Source organism: Amyelois transitella, chromosome 6 (genome assembly GCF_032362555.1).
Source record: "Amyelois transitella isolate CPQ chromosome 6, ilAmyTran1.1, whole genome shotgun sequence".
NCBI lineage: Eukaryota > Metazoa > Arthropoda > Insecta > Lepidoptera > Pyralidae > Amyelois > Amyelois transitella.
The window spans coordinates 5,423,511-5,438,943 of NC_083509.1; the positions used below are offsets into that span (position 1 = coordinate 5,423,511).

General features: G+C 34.3%; 1 protein-coding gene across 1 annotated transcript in view; it reads left to right on the plus strand.

The window, feature by feature from the left end:
* LOC106131335 (serine/threonine-protein phosphatase rdgC) overlaps nt 1-15,433 on the plus strand; it is a 62,859-nt gene that overhangs the window by 21,829 nt on the left and 25,597 nt on the right. Inside the window, exons 2-3 of the mRNA XM_013330415.2 lie at nt 5,648-6,020; nt 9,867-9,994. Of these exons, the coding sequence (XP_013185869.2) occupies nt 5,798-6,020; nt 9,867-9,994 (351 nt within the window). The 5' untranslated portion in view covers nt 5,648-5,797. The remainder of the gene's footprint in view (nt 1-5,647; nt 6,021-9,866; nt 9,995-15,433) is intronic.

A 15,433-nucleotide genomic window follows, 5' to 3' on the forward strand; every position in this document is an offset into this window, starting at 1 on the left:
CACATTCATTCATCTCTTTCAATTCTTTTGATGACAACGAAAGCCGAGATAAGGCGTCTGCAGCCGCGTTATCTTTACCTTTGATGTAATCAATCTCGTAATCATACTCTTCTAGTACAAGTCTAAATTTTAGCAACCTACTCGAGGGATCTTTCATACTAAATAAGTATATTAACGGCTTATGATCCGTTTCAATTTTGAAATTGCGCCCGTACAAATATGGCCTAAAATGCTTTACCGCCCATACAATTGCAAGGAGCTCCTTCTCTATTGTAGGATAGTTCTTTTCGGCTTTGTTTAGGCTTCTACTAGCGTAGGCGACGGGGCGTCCGTCTGCATTAGATAATATTGCACCTATCGCATAGCCTGATGCATCAGTTTGTAATTTAAATTGATTTTTATCAGAGAAATTAGGATATTGAAGAACGGGTGGAGACATGATACATTTTCTCAATGTGTCAAATGCGATTTGACATTTTTCGTCCCAATTGAATTTTACATTTTTCCTACACAACAAGTTTAAATTATGAGCTTTTTCGGCAAATTTTGGAATGAATTTTCGGTAATAATTGGCAAATGCGACAAAGCGTTTTACCTCATCTGTGCTTTTGGGAATAGGGTAGTTTTTTATTATTTTATTTTTTTCTGGATCGGGTAACACTCCTTCACTTGATACTACGTGTCCTAAATATAGTAATTCCCTTTTTAAGAAATTACACTTGGATGGGTTTAATTTCAAGTTAACTTTTCGCAATCTTTCAAATATATCTATAAGGTTTTTATTATGATCTGATAAATTACGTCCCATAACTACAAGATCATCTTGGTATACTAAACACTTTTCATACGTTAGGCCTGACATTGCCATAGTCATAAGTCGCGAAAATGAGCCTGGGCTTGTTTTAAGGCCCATTGGCATTCGGGTCATTTGATATTGTCCTGATAGGAACCCAGTATACTTTCTACTATCTTTCTCTAATTCTGCATTATAAAATCCCTGATTTAAATCCAAATGACTAAAGTAAACACAGCCCGAAAGAGAATCCAATATTTCCGATATATTTGGTAAAGGAAACTTATCATCCTGAATTACATTGTTAAGCTTCCTATAGTCAATTACTAATCGCCATTTTTTCTCGTCTGTATTAGATTTTTTGGGTACGAGTAAAACTGGGCTCGACCATTCGCTGTTACACGGTTCAATAATTCCTTGATCGAGCATGTCTTGTATTTGTTTATTTACCTCTTGTTTCTGAGAATACGGGAGCCTGTAAGGCTTAGTGTACACTGGTTGAACGTTAGGTTTTAGTTGTATTGAGTGCTTGTAAATTGGCGTTGTTGTTAATTTATCGCCAGGTAAATAAAATATATCGCAATATTTCGCACATATGTTTTTTATAGTTGTTTCCTCTTCTTTATTGTGTCGTTTTAATTGTAATGCCGAAAATAGTTTTTTGACTCTATCAGAATTTACCATTGATTTCTCAAAATTTAAAATTTGATAATTTTCTACGCTTTCCAATTTTAGATTAAGTGTCTCTAATGTTAACTCGGATTCGGTAGTATTGAGAATGCGAACTGGAATTTTCCCGTTTAATGGTTTAACCAATGCGCTAGCTATGAAAACTCCTTCCGTCAGCTCCGATGCGCAAATAACCGACTGTTCCGTTATTGTTGTATTAACTAAATGTAGAGATTCAGACCTAGCTGGAATTGTAATATTTTTACTTTCAATAGTTAATGGTAAGGAAATCTTGACGTTATTATTCCATAATAATAAAGTTTTATTCTGCAAGTTTAAAATTGACTTATATTTATTCAGAAAGTCTTGACCAATTATTCCACTAGTCTTACAAGGTAAGGAATGAAAAACAAAAAACTTATGTTTCAGAATCTGGTTTCCAGAGTACAAATTTAGATAAACATATCCGATAGCATGGACTTTGCCACCCAAACCGTTGACTTCTATGTTCTCAATATGGAGTGGAATATTATGTTCATGAACATGTTTATATTTTATGGCTGAAATTGATGCACCCGTATCGATTAACCATGTGTAGGTATAGTTGCTTATAGATTTTAATGTTATGTTACATAGACCATTACATGATAAAATTGCGTTATTCACGAAAAAACTGATCTAAATTTTCATTTTCATTATCCTGCGTTTCTGTGAATGCATTGACATGTGCGCATTCCCTCTGACTTCTATGATTATTGAAGTTAGGCTTACCTCTGCCTCTATTGTTCGTACTGGCCGTACCACGCATGAAAGACTGCTGGGCCTGTCCTCTCCAACCTCGTCTTGCAGTCTGATGCTGGCCACGGTAAACAGCCCGTCCGCGACCTACTGCACCGTATGTTCCTCTATAACCTGTATACATAGACCTACCTCGGTAAGACTGGCCTCTATAACCTCTGGGTTTGTAGTTATAATATCCCCTTTGATTGTGGTGATTTATGTTGAATATCTCACCTGAAGTTGATGGAGCCGTAGTATCCTCATCCACTGCGGCCTGAACTGCATCTTTAAGTGACTCGTAGTTTCTCGCTGTTATCACTGTGCTGAGCCTACGATTTCTCAATCCGTCGGCGAAGCATTTAATGGCATATTTTTCGTTAATCGGTTTCAAAATCTTGTAATCTTCGTTTTTTCCTCCAGATTGAGTTATCGTAAGATCGACAAACATATCTGTTATTTCTTTCCCGTAGTCATTAATTGTTAAATTATTTTGGCGAAAATTTTGCAATTTACGTTGGATTGCTGCGCAAGATTTTCTAGGCAAGAGATGTAATTTCATATCACTTATCAGTTCTTCAATATTATTGTAATTGGGTGATAATTTAAGTTTCGCGGCCTGTGAAAGCCTACTCTTTAGGACAAATCTCATTAATTTATTTTTTGACTCTAAATCTAATTCTGCCTGATAGTATTCGATACCGTCAATTAATTGTTTAATATTTGTTTCGTCATCTGAAGAAACTGGCAATAAACTTAATGCTACTTTCAATTCAAATTTCGCCATGTTTGTCTCTTTATTCGAACACCCTTGACACAAATCTAGTATTTTTTCATATAATTTAATAAAATTTTCTTTAGTTTTTTCAATTAATACACTTTCTTCTAATGTTATTTCTTTAAGCTCGCATATAATTCCCACAACTTCGTTAAATTTTTGTACTAATTCATCTGCCTCGCTTAATTTCTTAACAACAGTATTTCCTACTCTTTTACTTGGGCCTATTTTTACTAAATATGTTTTTATTTCTACTAAACTGTTGTATAATGAAATCAACTCTTGCGCCATAACATAATTAGACATGGAAAATATTCAGAATTAAAAATAAAATTCTTAGTAAGTACATACCAGCCATCGATGTTTTTATATTACCGCTAGACCACTTAACTATCTTGCTAAAGTTCACTATTTGAGTTCAAAAGCTTTTCTTGCTCACTTCTTAAGGGATAACCGCAGTAAAGAGAGATCTACATAGTCTAAGGCCACAGGGGGGGGGTATAACACATCACTTAACTTTACGCTCACTCACTATTATTTATTTTAGAACACTTTCTATTAACACTGTAGAAATATAGATACGTCGGCGCTCGTATTACTTAATTCCATAGGCTCATATATTCTTTGATCATTTATGTAATTCTCTTTAATATAATATATTTTAGTAAACAATTTCAAACGTCTCCCTCTTTGTCTTCTCTTCGTCGACGCATAAGAAACGATCTACGCATGGCCTGTCTGGTTATTTCATTAGTAATCCATTTTTTGTGACATCTTTTATAAATTCTATACATTCCATACGTCAGGGCCACTGCTATCATAGTCGATAAAGCAATCAGAATTATATTCGTGGTGCTCACGTGAAACTTCAGCTGCTCTATATTAGCATTGTTGGTTCCTCCTGCAGCGTTCTGGGCCAAAACTATCTCCTCCTTGGTGTTTGTGGATCCCATATTTTATTATTAGTTGATAATTTGCACTGATTACGCCACTGAATGTAATAATGTACTGCCATTTCAACGAAAGAAAGATCAAGTTCGTATATCGTGACCGAGTCTATATATGGTTAAGGAATTTATAAACACTAACGCGCGGGAGGCTGGCTAGGGTCGCCATATGAGGTTGGGAGTACTAGCAATGAAACGAGGCGAATGCTGAATGAATACTGGTTTATTAGACAATAAGATGAGTAATATATAACATACATTTGACATACACTTACATACTATAGCCACGGATATAGCTACACTACACATGCGGTTAAACACAACTTATAATTTAAGTTACTATTGCGTCAAAACCGCAAGTGAATCGACCAAAATAAAAATGAGTTCCACATATAACAGATATTCCTGTACCAAACTTAGTGACTTCAGGACATAAGGTGTGTTGTTTCTGATCCAGCTCACGTTTACCTACAATGTTTCATCAGTATTATGTGTCGGGTACAATGTTTGCAGTATTTGCACAGAGGTTCGTGTCTTGAACTTTAATGTCTATGTTATAAGTATACTTGCTTTGAACTTCAATTTCCATATTAACATAATTACATAATCTTACAATCATATTTACACTTCATGACTGAGTGTGTAACGACTTTATGCTTCATCGACATCCTTCATTGAAATCCTTCATTGTTCTTATGTAAGTTCATTGGTTAAGATTACTATTGACTTGACCTGTCACCGCGACAACAGCGATTTGGTCTAGGTTCATCCGTGTTAGCCGTCCCCTTCCATCGTTTGAACGTCACTATTTGAATCTCGATCCCATCATATCATACAAGACTAAGAGGGCACGATTTTCAAGACTGTTAGCCCTGTCTACCCCGGGAGGGATATAGACGTTATTTTTCAATCAACGTAATCTACGTTACAAGAAGAAAGAAATAAGGTTTCCTGTTTCAGTAAAAGTAAAACTTTTACAGTAAATAAAAATGTACCATTTTAACCAGTATAAAAACCCTCGGGAAATAAAATAAACGAACCGTCGACGACCGTCATTCAGAGCGGGTGTCTGATAACCCAAATGGAGGTACAGCTTTTACGTTTCCTCTGATGTATTACTGAATCACTGTGTAAATTTGATTTATTGTGTTTTGAGTCCTTGATTGCTCCCCGGGGACTGATCAAATGCGATAAATTTATTTGACCAAAAAATGTGGCATAACGCATGATTTGACTCAGAGATTTAACAGAACAGATGCGATATTTGTGCGTCCTATTATAGACGCCATTATCGATCTCTATAAAGAACCTATTTTGCGATAGGTTTGTTTAATTTATTGTTTCGGTGCGGGGACGAAAGCGATAAATTAAATAAATAGTGTTATGACTCTGGCCTCTAATTCATTACCGAATTTCGCACACAACTTATAACTTAAGATTTATTTTTAGGTTTTTATTTTATTTTTAGACATTAAATGATATTAAATGTCTAATACTTTGCAGTTTTCAAAATAATCTTGGGTTTTCCATACGTATTAGTTACAATTCTTTTTTTTTTTAATGGCTATATTAACTATAAATTTATAAATAATTTTAAGATATTTTTATATTTTTAGGTAAACAGAAACAAAAGTTATGTTAATCTATCGCTGTTGTTAATTTAATATTTTATGTTGCTCACAGATTTTGCTCCAGTCGCGGTGACTGGTGATGTGTTGCTTTCATCGCCATTAAGAAGAATCATCAATCACCATTCCCAAGTCACGACAGAAAGCGCCACGATGTACGCGGAAACGAAGAGATAAGAAATATAAAAAAGATAAAAGCCCCACCATGTTTTCCTTGGCTGAGGGCTGTGGCTGTGTCAGCTTTCGCGGACGGAAAGCTAGGTCCTTGGGCGATGACTCGTCTTCTTGTCGGAGTTCAGAGATTGAACAGGAAGTCCCCAAGAAACTGGGCCGAAGAGTCCTCAATGGCGAATGCACCATCAAGGCTCTTGCGCCGTTTCTTAAGTTCTGGAGGAGAGATGACGTTAGCATGACGAAAGCAGAAAGAAGTAAGTTATAGAAGTTGATGTCATGTCCCTTATGTACCTAATTAGTTTCATAGTCAATGTTATTTCCCGGCAAAAGAAATGTTCTGCAAAGTTGAATAAACTTTCTTTCAACTGCTTTTGCGATATATACGTAAAGGGATTGACTCCCATTATAACTACCGCGAAAACATACGTATTCGTACTAAAATTTGGTTCCGATGTTAATCCATGAGTTGGGTACGAAAATTTAATTTTTGTAGCTTATTTGTTTATGGATATTATATTTTAAGGAAAGAGAAGCCCCAGGCAACATATATCGTTCTTGCAGATATAGTCAATGAAATTAATCCCAAGCCCCTTATATGTAAATGTGCTCCCTGAACGAGGAACTCAGCAAACCAATTTTCCTTATCTAAGGGACAGAATTGTGTTTCATAAAGGTAGATAATAACTGTTCAAGGTTAAGGAATGTAAATTGGATCTAACTCAGTCTTACGTTACCTACTTGAATAAACATAGAGCTCTGTCCCAAACCGGTAGACCACAGTAGGTAACAGTGATCGCATCGAAAGATCCTATTTAAATTGTCCATATATGTATCTACAAATTATTATTCTTTCATTCAAACCAAAACGATTAATAATGGTTGAGGTGTGTGGTGGGGTTTTTTTAAAGTTCCATATGTCTGAATGTATAGGTTTTCTCGCGATGTTTTACTTACCGTTAGACCCTCGGTTAGCATTTAAACTAATGTACATAACTAAGAAAAAAAGAGTTATTGATACCGTTGGCCACAAAAATGGATTGCAATTTCATATCGTAAACATATCTAAGTTGGTTTACTTTTCTGTGTGGTCCACTGTATGTACATGGCCGGGGTAGAATTTAAATCTTTGCGTTTTTGGGCATCACGTTTTTATTTATTGTCAACCACCGACGCTCCGCTCATAGATTATACTCTAGACATCCAATACGTAAAGAATATGAAAAAAGATACTACGTATAATGTACTATAGACAGAGCAGATTACTTATAAAGTTCAAATCTATTTAAAGTTACGGCGTATAGGAAGGGTTACTTGTTGATGAACTTTCACTAAAGCTGACGTGAACTGAGCGAGTAATGAAGTGTTCTTAAGTATTTCATGCTTCACATAGCTTGCACAGCTATTTAATCTGCTGTCGAAAATATCGGAATAACGAAAGGAAATATTTTCGTCGCTGTTTGTGTTAGTTACATGAATTATTACAAGTAAAAAATTATTCTCTTCCCGAGCAGATTGTAAAATGCAATCAAGGGATAAACTTGGGAGTCTTCTTTCAACGATAGGCTGGCAACCTGACACAATTTGTTTCTTAAAGACTAGGCTCCCTCCGAAAAATCTACAGCCAAGCCAGCTCTGTCCACCCCGCAAGGGATAAATACATGATAAAATGTACTTTTTTAAACCATCATTATTAGACGCAACAGTTTTCAATCACTTGCACATTAAAAAAAGAATATTCATGTCTCTGGAAACTTGAAAACCATTTACAGTGGTATGTGACGTTTATTACTCATTTATTGCTCCATCGACATTGCACTCCCCTTATTGGCTATTAACCTAGATACATTATTGTGTTGCCTGTCCTAGGCTTAAATTTGCATAGTTATAAAGTCATAGGTACACAAATTACCAAAGACTAGTTTCAACAGTGACCCTATTAAAATAAGTGCCGTGTAACTTAGAATAATCACAAACCGTATACACTACACAGTATTTGATATTATCATAATATACCACTTTCGTCCTTCTTGAACATGTTAAAATGCAAATGTTCTTGACTGCGTTAGACAAATTATATTTCTATGGAACTGGTAGTGAATCAAATAATATTCTTAAAGTTTATTATACTTAATTTCGCAAATGTCCCGTAATAATAAGAAATGCCCTTTTTTCTAATCAGTTTGAGGCTTGTTTTTATTATATTATTTAGCAAAGAGCGCACGCGGTTCCTCCCACGTATAATGAAAATGAACGATATCTCTCTTTTTCCGCAATCATTTCCAAAAATCCATTATTAGTAGGAATCTCCTGGTTAAAATCTACCTCCCTTACAAATTTTATCGTTATTTGCTTGGTACTTTTCTTTGAAACGTCGTGATTTGTGAGTGTTTTTGGCTTTTATATATAGATTTGCATTTGTACAGTATACACGCTTTCTATCTAGTGTAATCGAAAAGCGGTTATAAACGCGTGACTCTGAGTCCCGGCCTAATATCGGTGTGATTAACACCCATATAAGGCTGGGATTCAGATCACGTATAATATAGAGCAACTTCTATAAAAGCTTAAAATTCAGTTTAGTAAAAGGTTTGTTGAGAGTATATACTGTACATATAGATATGTACTGAATTCTTGAACTGAATTGACCATTGACAAGTACAGTACGTTATATGAAGGAAATCCTGATAAATACGCCTTTCACGTTCTACTTCCGGTGTCCTCGCTTCCACTTTTCTAAAAAGTTCTCAGCAAGTAATACAAAACGTGTTACGTATATCAATGAAATATTGCGAACGAAATAATCTAAAGTAATTTTATGTCGCTGAAACAGCAGATTTTTTCCGTGACAGACATTATATTTACACTGTACGACGACTCGCGTTGAAATAATCTATACTAATATTATAAAGCTGAAGAGTTTGTTTGTTTGTTTGTTGGTTGGTTTGTTTGTTTGTTTGAACGTGCTAATCTCACGAACTGCTGGTTCGAATTGAAAATTCTTTTTGTGTTGAATAGACCATTTATCGAGGAAGGTTATAGGCTATAAAACGTCACGCTGCAACTATTAGGAGCGAAGAAATAATGGAAAATGTGAAAAAAAAAACGGGGATAATTATTCAACCTTGAGGGCTTTAATTATGCCAAAAATAACTTTTCTATGCGGACGAAGTCGCGGGCACAGCTAGTATAGTATATGTATCAAGAAAAATCAAATAAATTCAGGTAGTTACAAGGTCAGTTTTATTGTGTATGATTTTTTTTTTGTTTGTAGGTGTAAATCGAACATTTTATCTTATTTTAATTATTATCGAAAAGCAAGAAACACATCTTAATAGCCAGAACAATGTTTTACGCTAGCGTTCCATGGAACTTGAAAAATAATGCTTTTCCATGACGATAGATACATAATATTTATTTGCTTATTGGTTTCCGGCAGAGTGGAAAAGGATCACCGCACATAACAATGTCGTAGACGACTGAGAGATTAAAGCAAACGAGAATCCCCTATTATGAGTTTCTTCTTTCTATAATATTAAGATAATATCTATAAAATTTGGGAAGCAAAGCAATATCTGAGGTCAAAATGTCGTAAATCTGAAGTGGAATAATAAACACACAGGACATATTATACAACTTTCCCGAATTTTCGACGTCCGATATTCGAATACTCAATTGGGAAGTTTGATTATTGTCTTCGAGAGTTATTCAGAATCCCAATATCGAAAAGTACTTATATGTATGTATTTTAGCATGTTTCCAGTTGCACTTTCAGCTATTATTGGTAGCTTAGGGTGAGCTATACAAACAAGAAAGGAAACCACAAATCACAATAAAAAATAAAGTACCTTTGTAGTTATAAAATGTATGAGTTATGTTTATATCGTATCCAAATTGATTTATCAATAGATAGATTTACTCAACATCATCAAATTAATGCGGTACCATCGGTTGTGGGGTTCTTGTTGTTTAGAGGGATTGTTTCAACAAGAATGGTTCCGTAGGTTTTTTCACACCCTTTTCCTGATTCATACCAAGACCACTCTTTCAAAAGAAATACGCATGAAAAAAGGTCATATTTATAAACGTCAATTTATTTTCAGCTATGAAGGCGGCCATCTTGATTCAGCAATGGTACCGAAGGTACTTGGCGCGGATGGAGGTGCGAAGGCGGTACACTTGGACTATATTCCAGAACATAGAATACGCTGGAGAACAGGATCAAGTCAAAGTAAGCTTTTTTTATATCATTATCTTAAATATAAAAAAAATATGTGAGAATAAATCGCAAATTTATGATAAGATTTTACTTGAAGCTGGGAATATAAAGGGCCGTTATAAATCATCGCAAACTTCTCTCATCAAGTTTGCGTCGAAATTAGTAGCTCCTATAGTCACCATTAATATTGTACAATGAATAAGGTCAATGAAGTTGACAATGTTGAATTGTACTATGTCCCTTAAAATTAGTACCATAAAAATAGAATTTAACAACTAGCCAAATGGAAGCATTAGCTAATTGGAATAAATGGACCAAACGCGAACGTGAACTTGAATTGTATTGCTTTGAAAACATTTTGTTCCGTGTAACAAAATGAAAATCAACGACACTGTTTATAGTATCCATCCACTAACGATGAGCGTTTACAGAACGGGCATGAAATATGATGTTCAGTGTTCTTGTAATACGTGGGTGTTATCTTGTTTATCAACATACGCGTGCTATCAGATTATTGAAAACCTAATCGTTTTTGTTACTTTTACCTTTTTACAAGTTGTACGATATTTTTGTTATTAAGAACAAACATTATTTTTTAAAAACAATTTACAGAGTTAGTAAAAAACCCATGATTTGGGTACTTACTAAATAATATGATGATTTTTGATGGGATAATCACCATTAAATTTGTACAAAACTATAATTTTTTACTCAAAGGCAAATTTTAAGATTTTTATTTTATCACTACCTTAAAAGAAATAATATAAAGTTAATGAAGAAACATGATTAGGTAAATACATATTAAAGAAATTTTTGGCAAAAATGGATGATGAATGATCTTGAAAATATCTTTTGTTTTTACTGAGGCAATTAACTTCGCCGCAGCATCCATTAGCCTCATTATATTGTGGTAGTATTGTACATTTTCTTACTAAACGGATGCTTGTTCCAATTAACCTATACCTTAAAATTTAAGGATAAATTAACTAAACTTTTCCATTCAATACAACAAATGGATAATTATTTATCTGTGACACTACTTACCAACTTTAAACTTTATCAAATCTTTTTTGACAAATTAGTACCATTTTTATCTTTTTACTAAAAAATTATTGTTAGTTCACTAATCCTCATATACCTATAATATACCATTCATATCTGATGCCTTACGTTCATACGTATTTTATGGGGTTGGAAGAGCCAACACTCTCAAAAAGACTTGAAGGCATTCAGCTGGAAAGTTTATTGAAGGAGTGGAGCTTCATATATGGACATATGTGCCATATTCGGTTAAATAATGTTAGATAATATGACATTAACGATAAAGGGTTGCAAGAAGACTTATCATGATAATAAAGGAAGTGATTACAGTAGACTTGTTAATAAAATGAGACGAGGAACTAGTTATGTGAACCGGTATTCAACACGGAACAAAGGATGGGCAACTGCAGATTTGTTATTCAACTTGTCTAACCGACTGGTAATTATAAAGGCCTTTGTGGAAACTAACGTCCGTCTAAATGTCCGAGAAAAATTGTGCTAAGTTTTTAAGAAACTTATTAAATTATTTTTCTTTCTTATCAGCCATACATACATATATTATCACAGTGTGGTTTATGGCAAATAAATAAATTTATAACATAGAGTTAAATACATATATCTACAATCATTTGATTAAAAAAAAAGTAGGACGTCAGGGCAAGTCGAGGTATATAATGCAAGGAGATTTACTACTACAACATTCATGGGCTTAAATCGTATCTGTTCGTAGACGTATCAATATTTACATTACCGCCTGTTACTATCGAGCATGCTTAGCGGTGCAGTTGTCAAAGTGCATCAATTTTGAGATATTAATCTAACCCCGCTCCGGAAGATTCCTGCCGGCGCTCTGCCGTCACCACCCGGCACTCTGATAACAAATTAATAGCAGATGTAAGGTAAATAAACAAAGCATACCTTTTCGGGATAACAGTTGTATCTGTTATGGTTCCTGGATTACCTACTAATATTAATCTACAAATGAATCAAATTGCGGAGCCTAATCTGATGATACTTTGGGATTAATGTTATTCATAATAAATTATACAATACTTTTCAAGCCTCTTTTTTGGAGGGATAGGCGGAGTCTAATTAGGTATATCTTTCCACTTGGAACGATGCCTGCATGTTTCTTTCACTTTATCCACATACATTATTCTCTTCATGCGAACCCGAAATTTTCGGGCGCTTTGGATGCCTCCAAGGAGTAAGGAATAAAAGTTTATTTAAACAATATGATAGGAATTATTTTGCATGCATATAAATATGGTCACGTCTATATCCCTTGTGGGGTAGACAGAGCCAACACTCTTGAAAAGACTGATGTCTTGTAAGTCTATCTCTTAGTCGCCTTTTACGACATCCATGGGAAAGAGATGGAGTGGTCCTATTTTTTTTTTGTATTGGTGCCGGGAACCACTCGGCATGACGGTTATTTTGACGAATTAAAATCCATGACGGTGCATGAAGCTGACTTAAAAAATATGAAGTTTTGCTTGGTTTGTATATATACATATATGTCGAGAATCAAAAATACATGAGGAACGTAATCGCTAGCTAAGTGAATAAAATGAATCGGTACTTTACCTACACAGCCGCTGGCGGCTATGCATCGCATACAAAACGACCATAAAAACTGGATCTTTTTCATTTCTTTTACGGATAAACGGATAACAGAAATGGCCTGTCGTGGAAGAAAACGGGCATCGTTTCAACGAGCTTTTATGAACGATACTCACATATCTTGTAAGAACCATAAAGAAAATGTGTTTAAAATGAGATTTGGCTCGTGAATTATGTAATGACTATATTGTGTACAAGATGCAATAGTAAATTTAGATGTTAGCGAACTTTTATGGTGTACATAAAATTTAGGTTAATTTGGGTGTGGTTGACTTTCCGAATAATTTGGTGTCTTTCCGAATGATATGCATCTCTGTGTTATGCATTTTGTGTATTGATCGGGAAATTAATATTTTCAATCGATACTAGCTTCTGTGCATATTTATACGGGAAAAATAAGAGCCAGGTTTATATCTTACGTTATTAAGAATGGCTGATTTAAAGAGATTCCAGAACCAAATTTCCATTTTATCATATTTGATTACTATAGGTACGTGGATCTTTTTACTAACTTTACATTAATTAATTCGTAAAACATAGAATAGGTATGTAGTATAGTACTTATAATGCCTACTTGTCGTGTGCCTTACATCGATTAATCAATATAATTGGATGTGTCGAAACGTTTTACGATAACGTAAATTTAGTATGCGAGAACGTGACATAATAAACTTTGGTGCTTAATTTTGTCCCAATTTACTAAAGACGATGGAATTGTTAAACGAATAAATGAACAAATGACAGTTTCTGTGATTAACGGTACTCTATAAATTTAATTTAGCGCTAGGCGTCGTCAGGATTTCGAAATGTAAATTATTCAAAATGGCGGTTTGTTTAGACAGATTTACATTTAATTTGAAATTGGTTAACAAGTTGAAGAGACAATTTTTATTTTTTTTACGTATATGTAGTTCAAGCTAGAGATTTTACTGTTAAAAAAAAGTAGTTCTTCAATTTAATGATAATAAGTGAGATATAGAGTAAGTCCTTCAATAGATTATTTAAATGTATTGCAATATGTTCTTTGAATACTAAGACTAAGTAGATATATGAGACTTAAACTTAATTACGTCAGTGGGATCACGTCGTTGAATATGTTGTGGCTTCATGATGTAAAGACGATTATAATATTGAGTATTCCGAGGTTACAGAGCCACTATAATATAGTTTGCGGTGAAGCACGTCACTTCTATTGACTCGCGTTGCTCACTGAGCATTTCATTCCGATTATTTGATTTCAGTGAACAAAGCTATGCGAACATTCTATGATGTTCGTGAGATGTCAACTTCGCTCATATTACAGTCATTTACAAACTGTATAAATTGTCCTATAAAATGAAGTGTTAAGAAGAAATAGAAATTGTTTCATCATTTCAAATCTTTTTATTATTTTTTCCAATATTTTTTTCTCTCATCTTTATGTTTACATATAAAAATTAAACTTTGGAAACTTGACAAAGTACTTCTGCTTTGTTAAAAAAAATTGATTTTCCTTTTGCATTGAGATTACCTAAAGGAACGGAAGATGTTGTTCTACACACACACACCTACATTTACCTACGTATATACGCAGCATAAATACGAACATTTTCTTTTATTTTTGCATCCATGAGCGATATAGTCAAAGTATTTAAAAAAAACACTTACACTAAGTTAACTTATTACCCGCATATATTACTTTTTATTTATACTAGATTTTTGTATTAGATTAATATGTAGGTAAGTAATTTACTTACGTAGACGAATTTATGTATCAATGCCAAAATAAACCTCAAATTGAAACTGAAATCATGGCGATGCTCATAAAACGAAGTAGTGGTACAATGATCTGCCATGATAAAACAAAAATGCATATTTTTCCAGACCCCCTGGGCGCCCAATGCACAAGAGGACGCCCGACGGTAAAGCGGTCGGCATCATTTGACCGTCGAAGCGACTGCACAATCATGCGCATGAAAAAACAATTACCATACACAAAACATGTATTCCCACACCCTGGAATCGAACCGCACTTTTTAAGGAATAAAATTTTCCATATTGTTTATGTGCCATAGTGCCATGTGGTACTGGCCCTTTAAAATAGGACTACTCCATATCCCTCCCATGGATGTCGAAAATTGCGACTATGAGGGAGGCTTATATACTTGGGATTCTTCTTGTAGGCGATGGGCTAGCACCCAGATTCTCGATTCCAACATGAGTCCATACAGCTGAACGGGGGAACAGCTTTCAGTCTTTTCAAGACTGTTGGCTCTGTCGTCCTCGCAGGGAAATAAACGTGATAATATGTATGTATATATATATAATAAGGATGCAGTTAATATTTTTACTACCTATATTAAATTACACAATGTCTAAAAGAATTTGGACATCAAAATTTACTAAAAGCTTAGTCAAAAAACACTACAGTATGTTAAGTTTCGTGTAATAACAATTAAACTAAATATATTGCCGCTAACAACATTACCTTAGTTGTTAAGGGACTGTTTGTTCATTGGCGCAAGTAATATAAAAGCGAATATAAGCAAAATAAATAATGTAACACTTATTTATATTTCTTTAAATAATAATTAATGTACGTTGAATTGTTAACCGTTACTGAGGTCTATACATAAATGAAAATTAGGCTAGAAACAGTGGCACGAAACGAAGTACTTAGGTAGGTATGTGGTTATTTAAGGCAAAATATCGAACTTAATAACCTCAGGATAAGACATACATAAAATTTTGAATAATGAAAAGTACATACGCCTATAATACGAGACTCATTAGATGGATAACTAATAT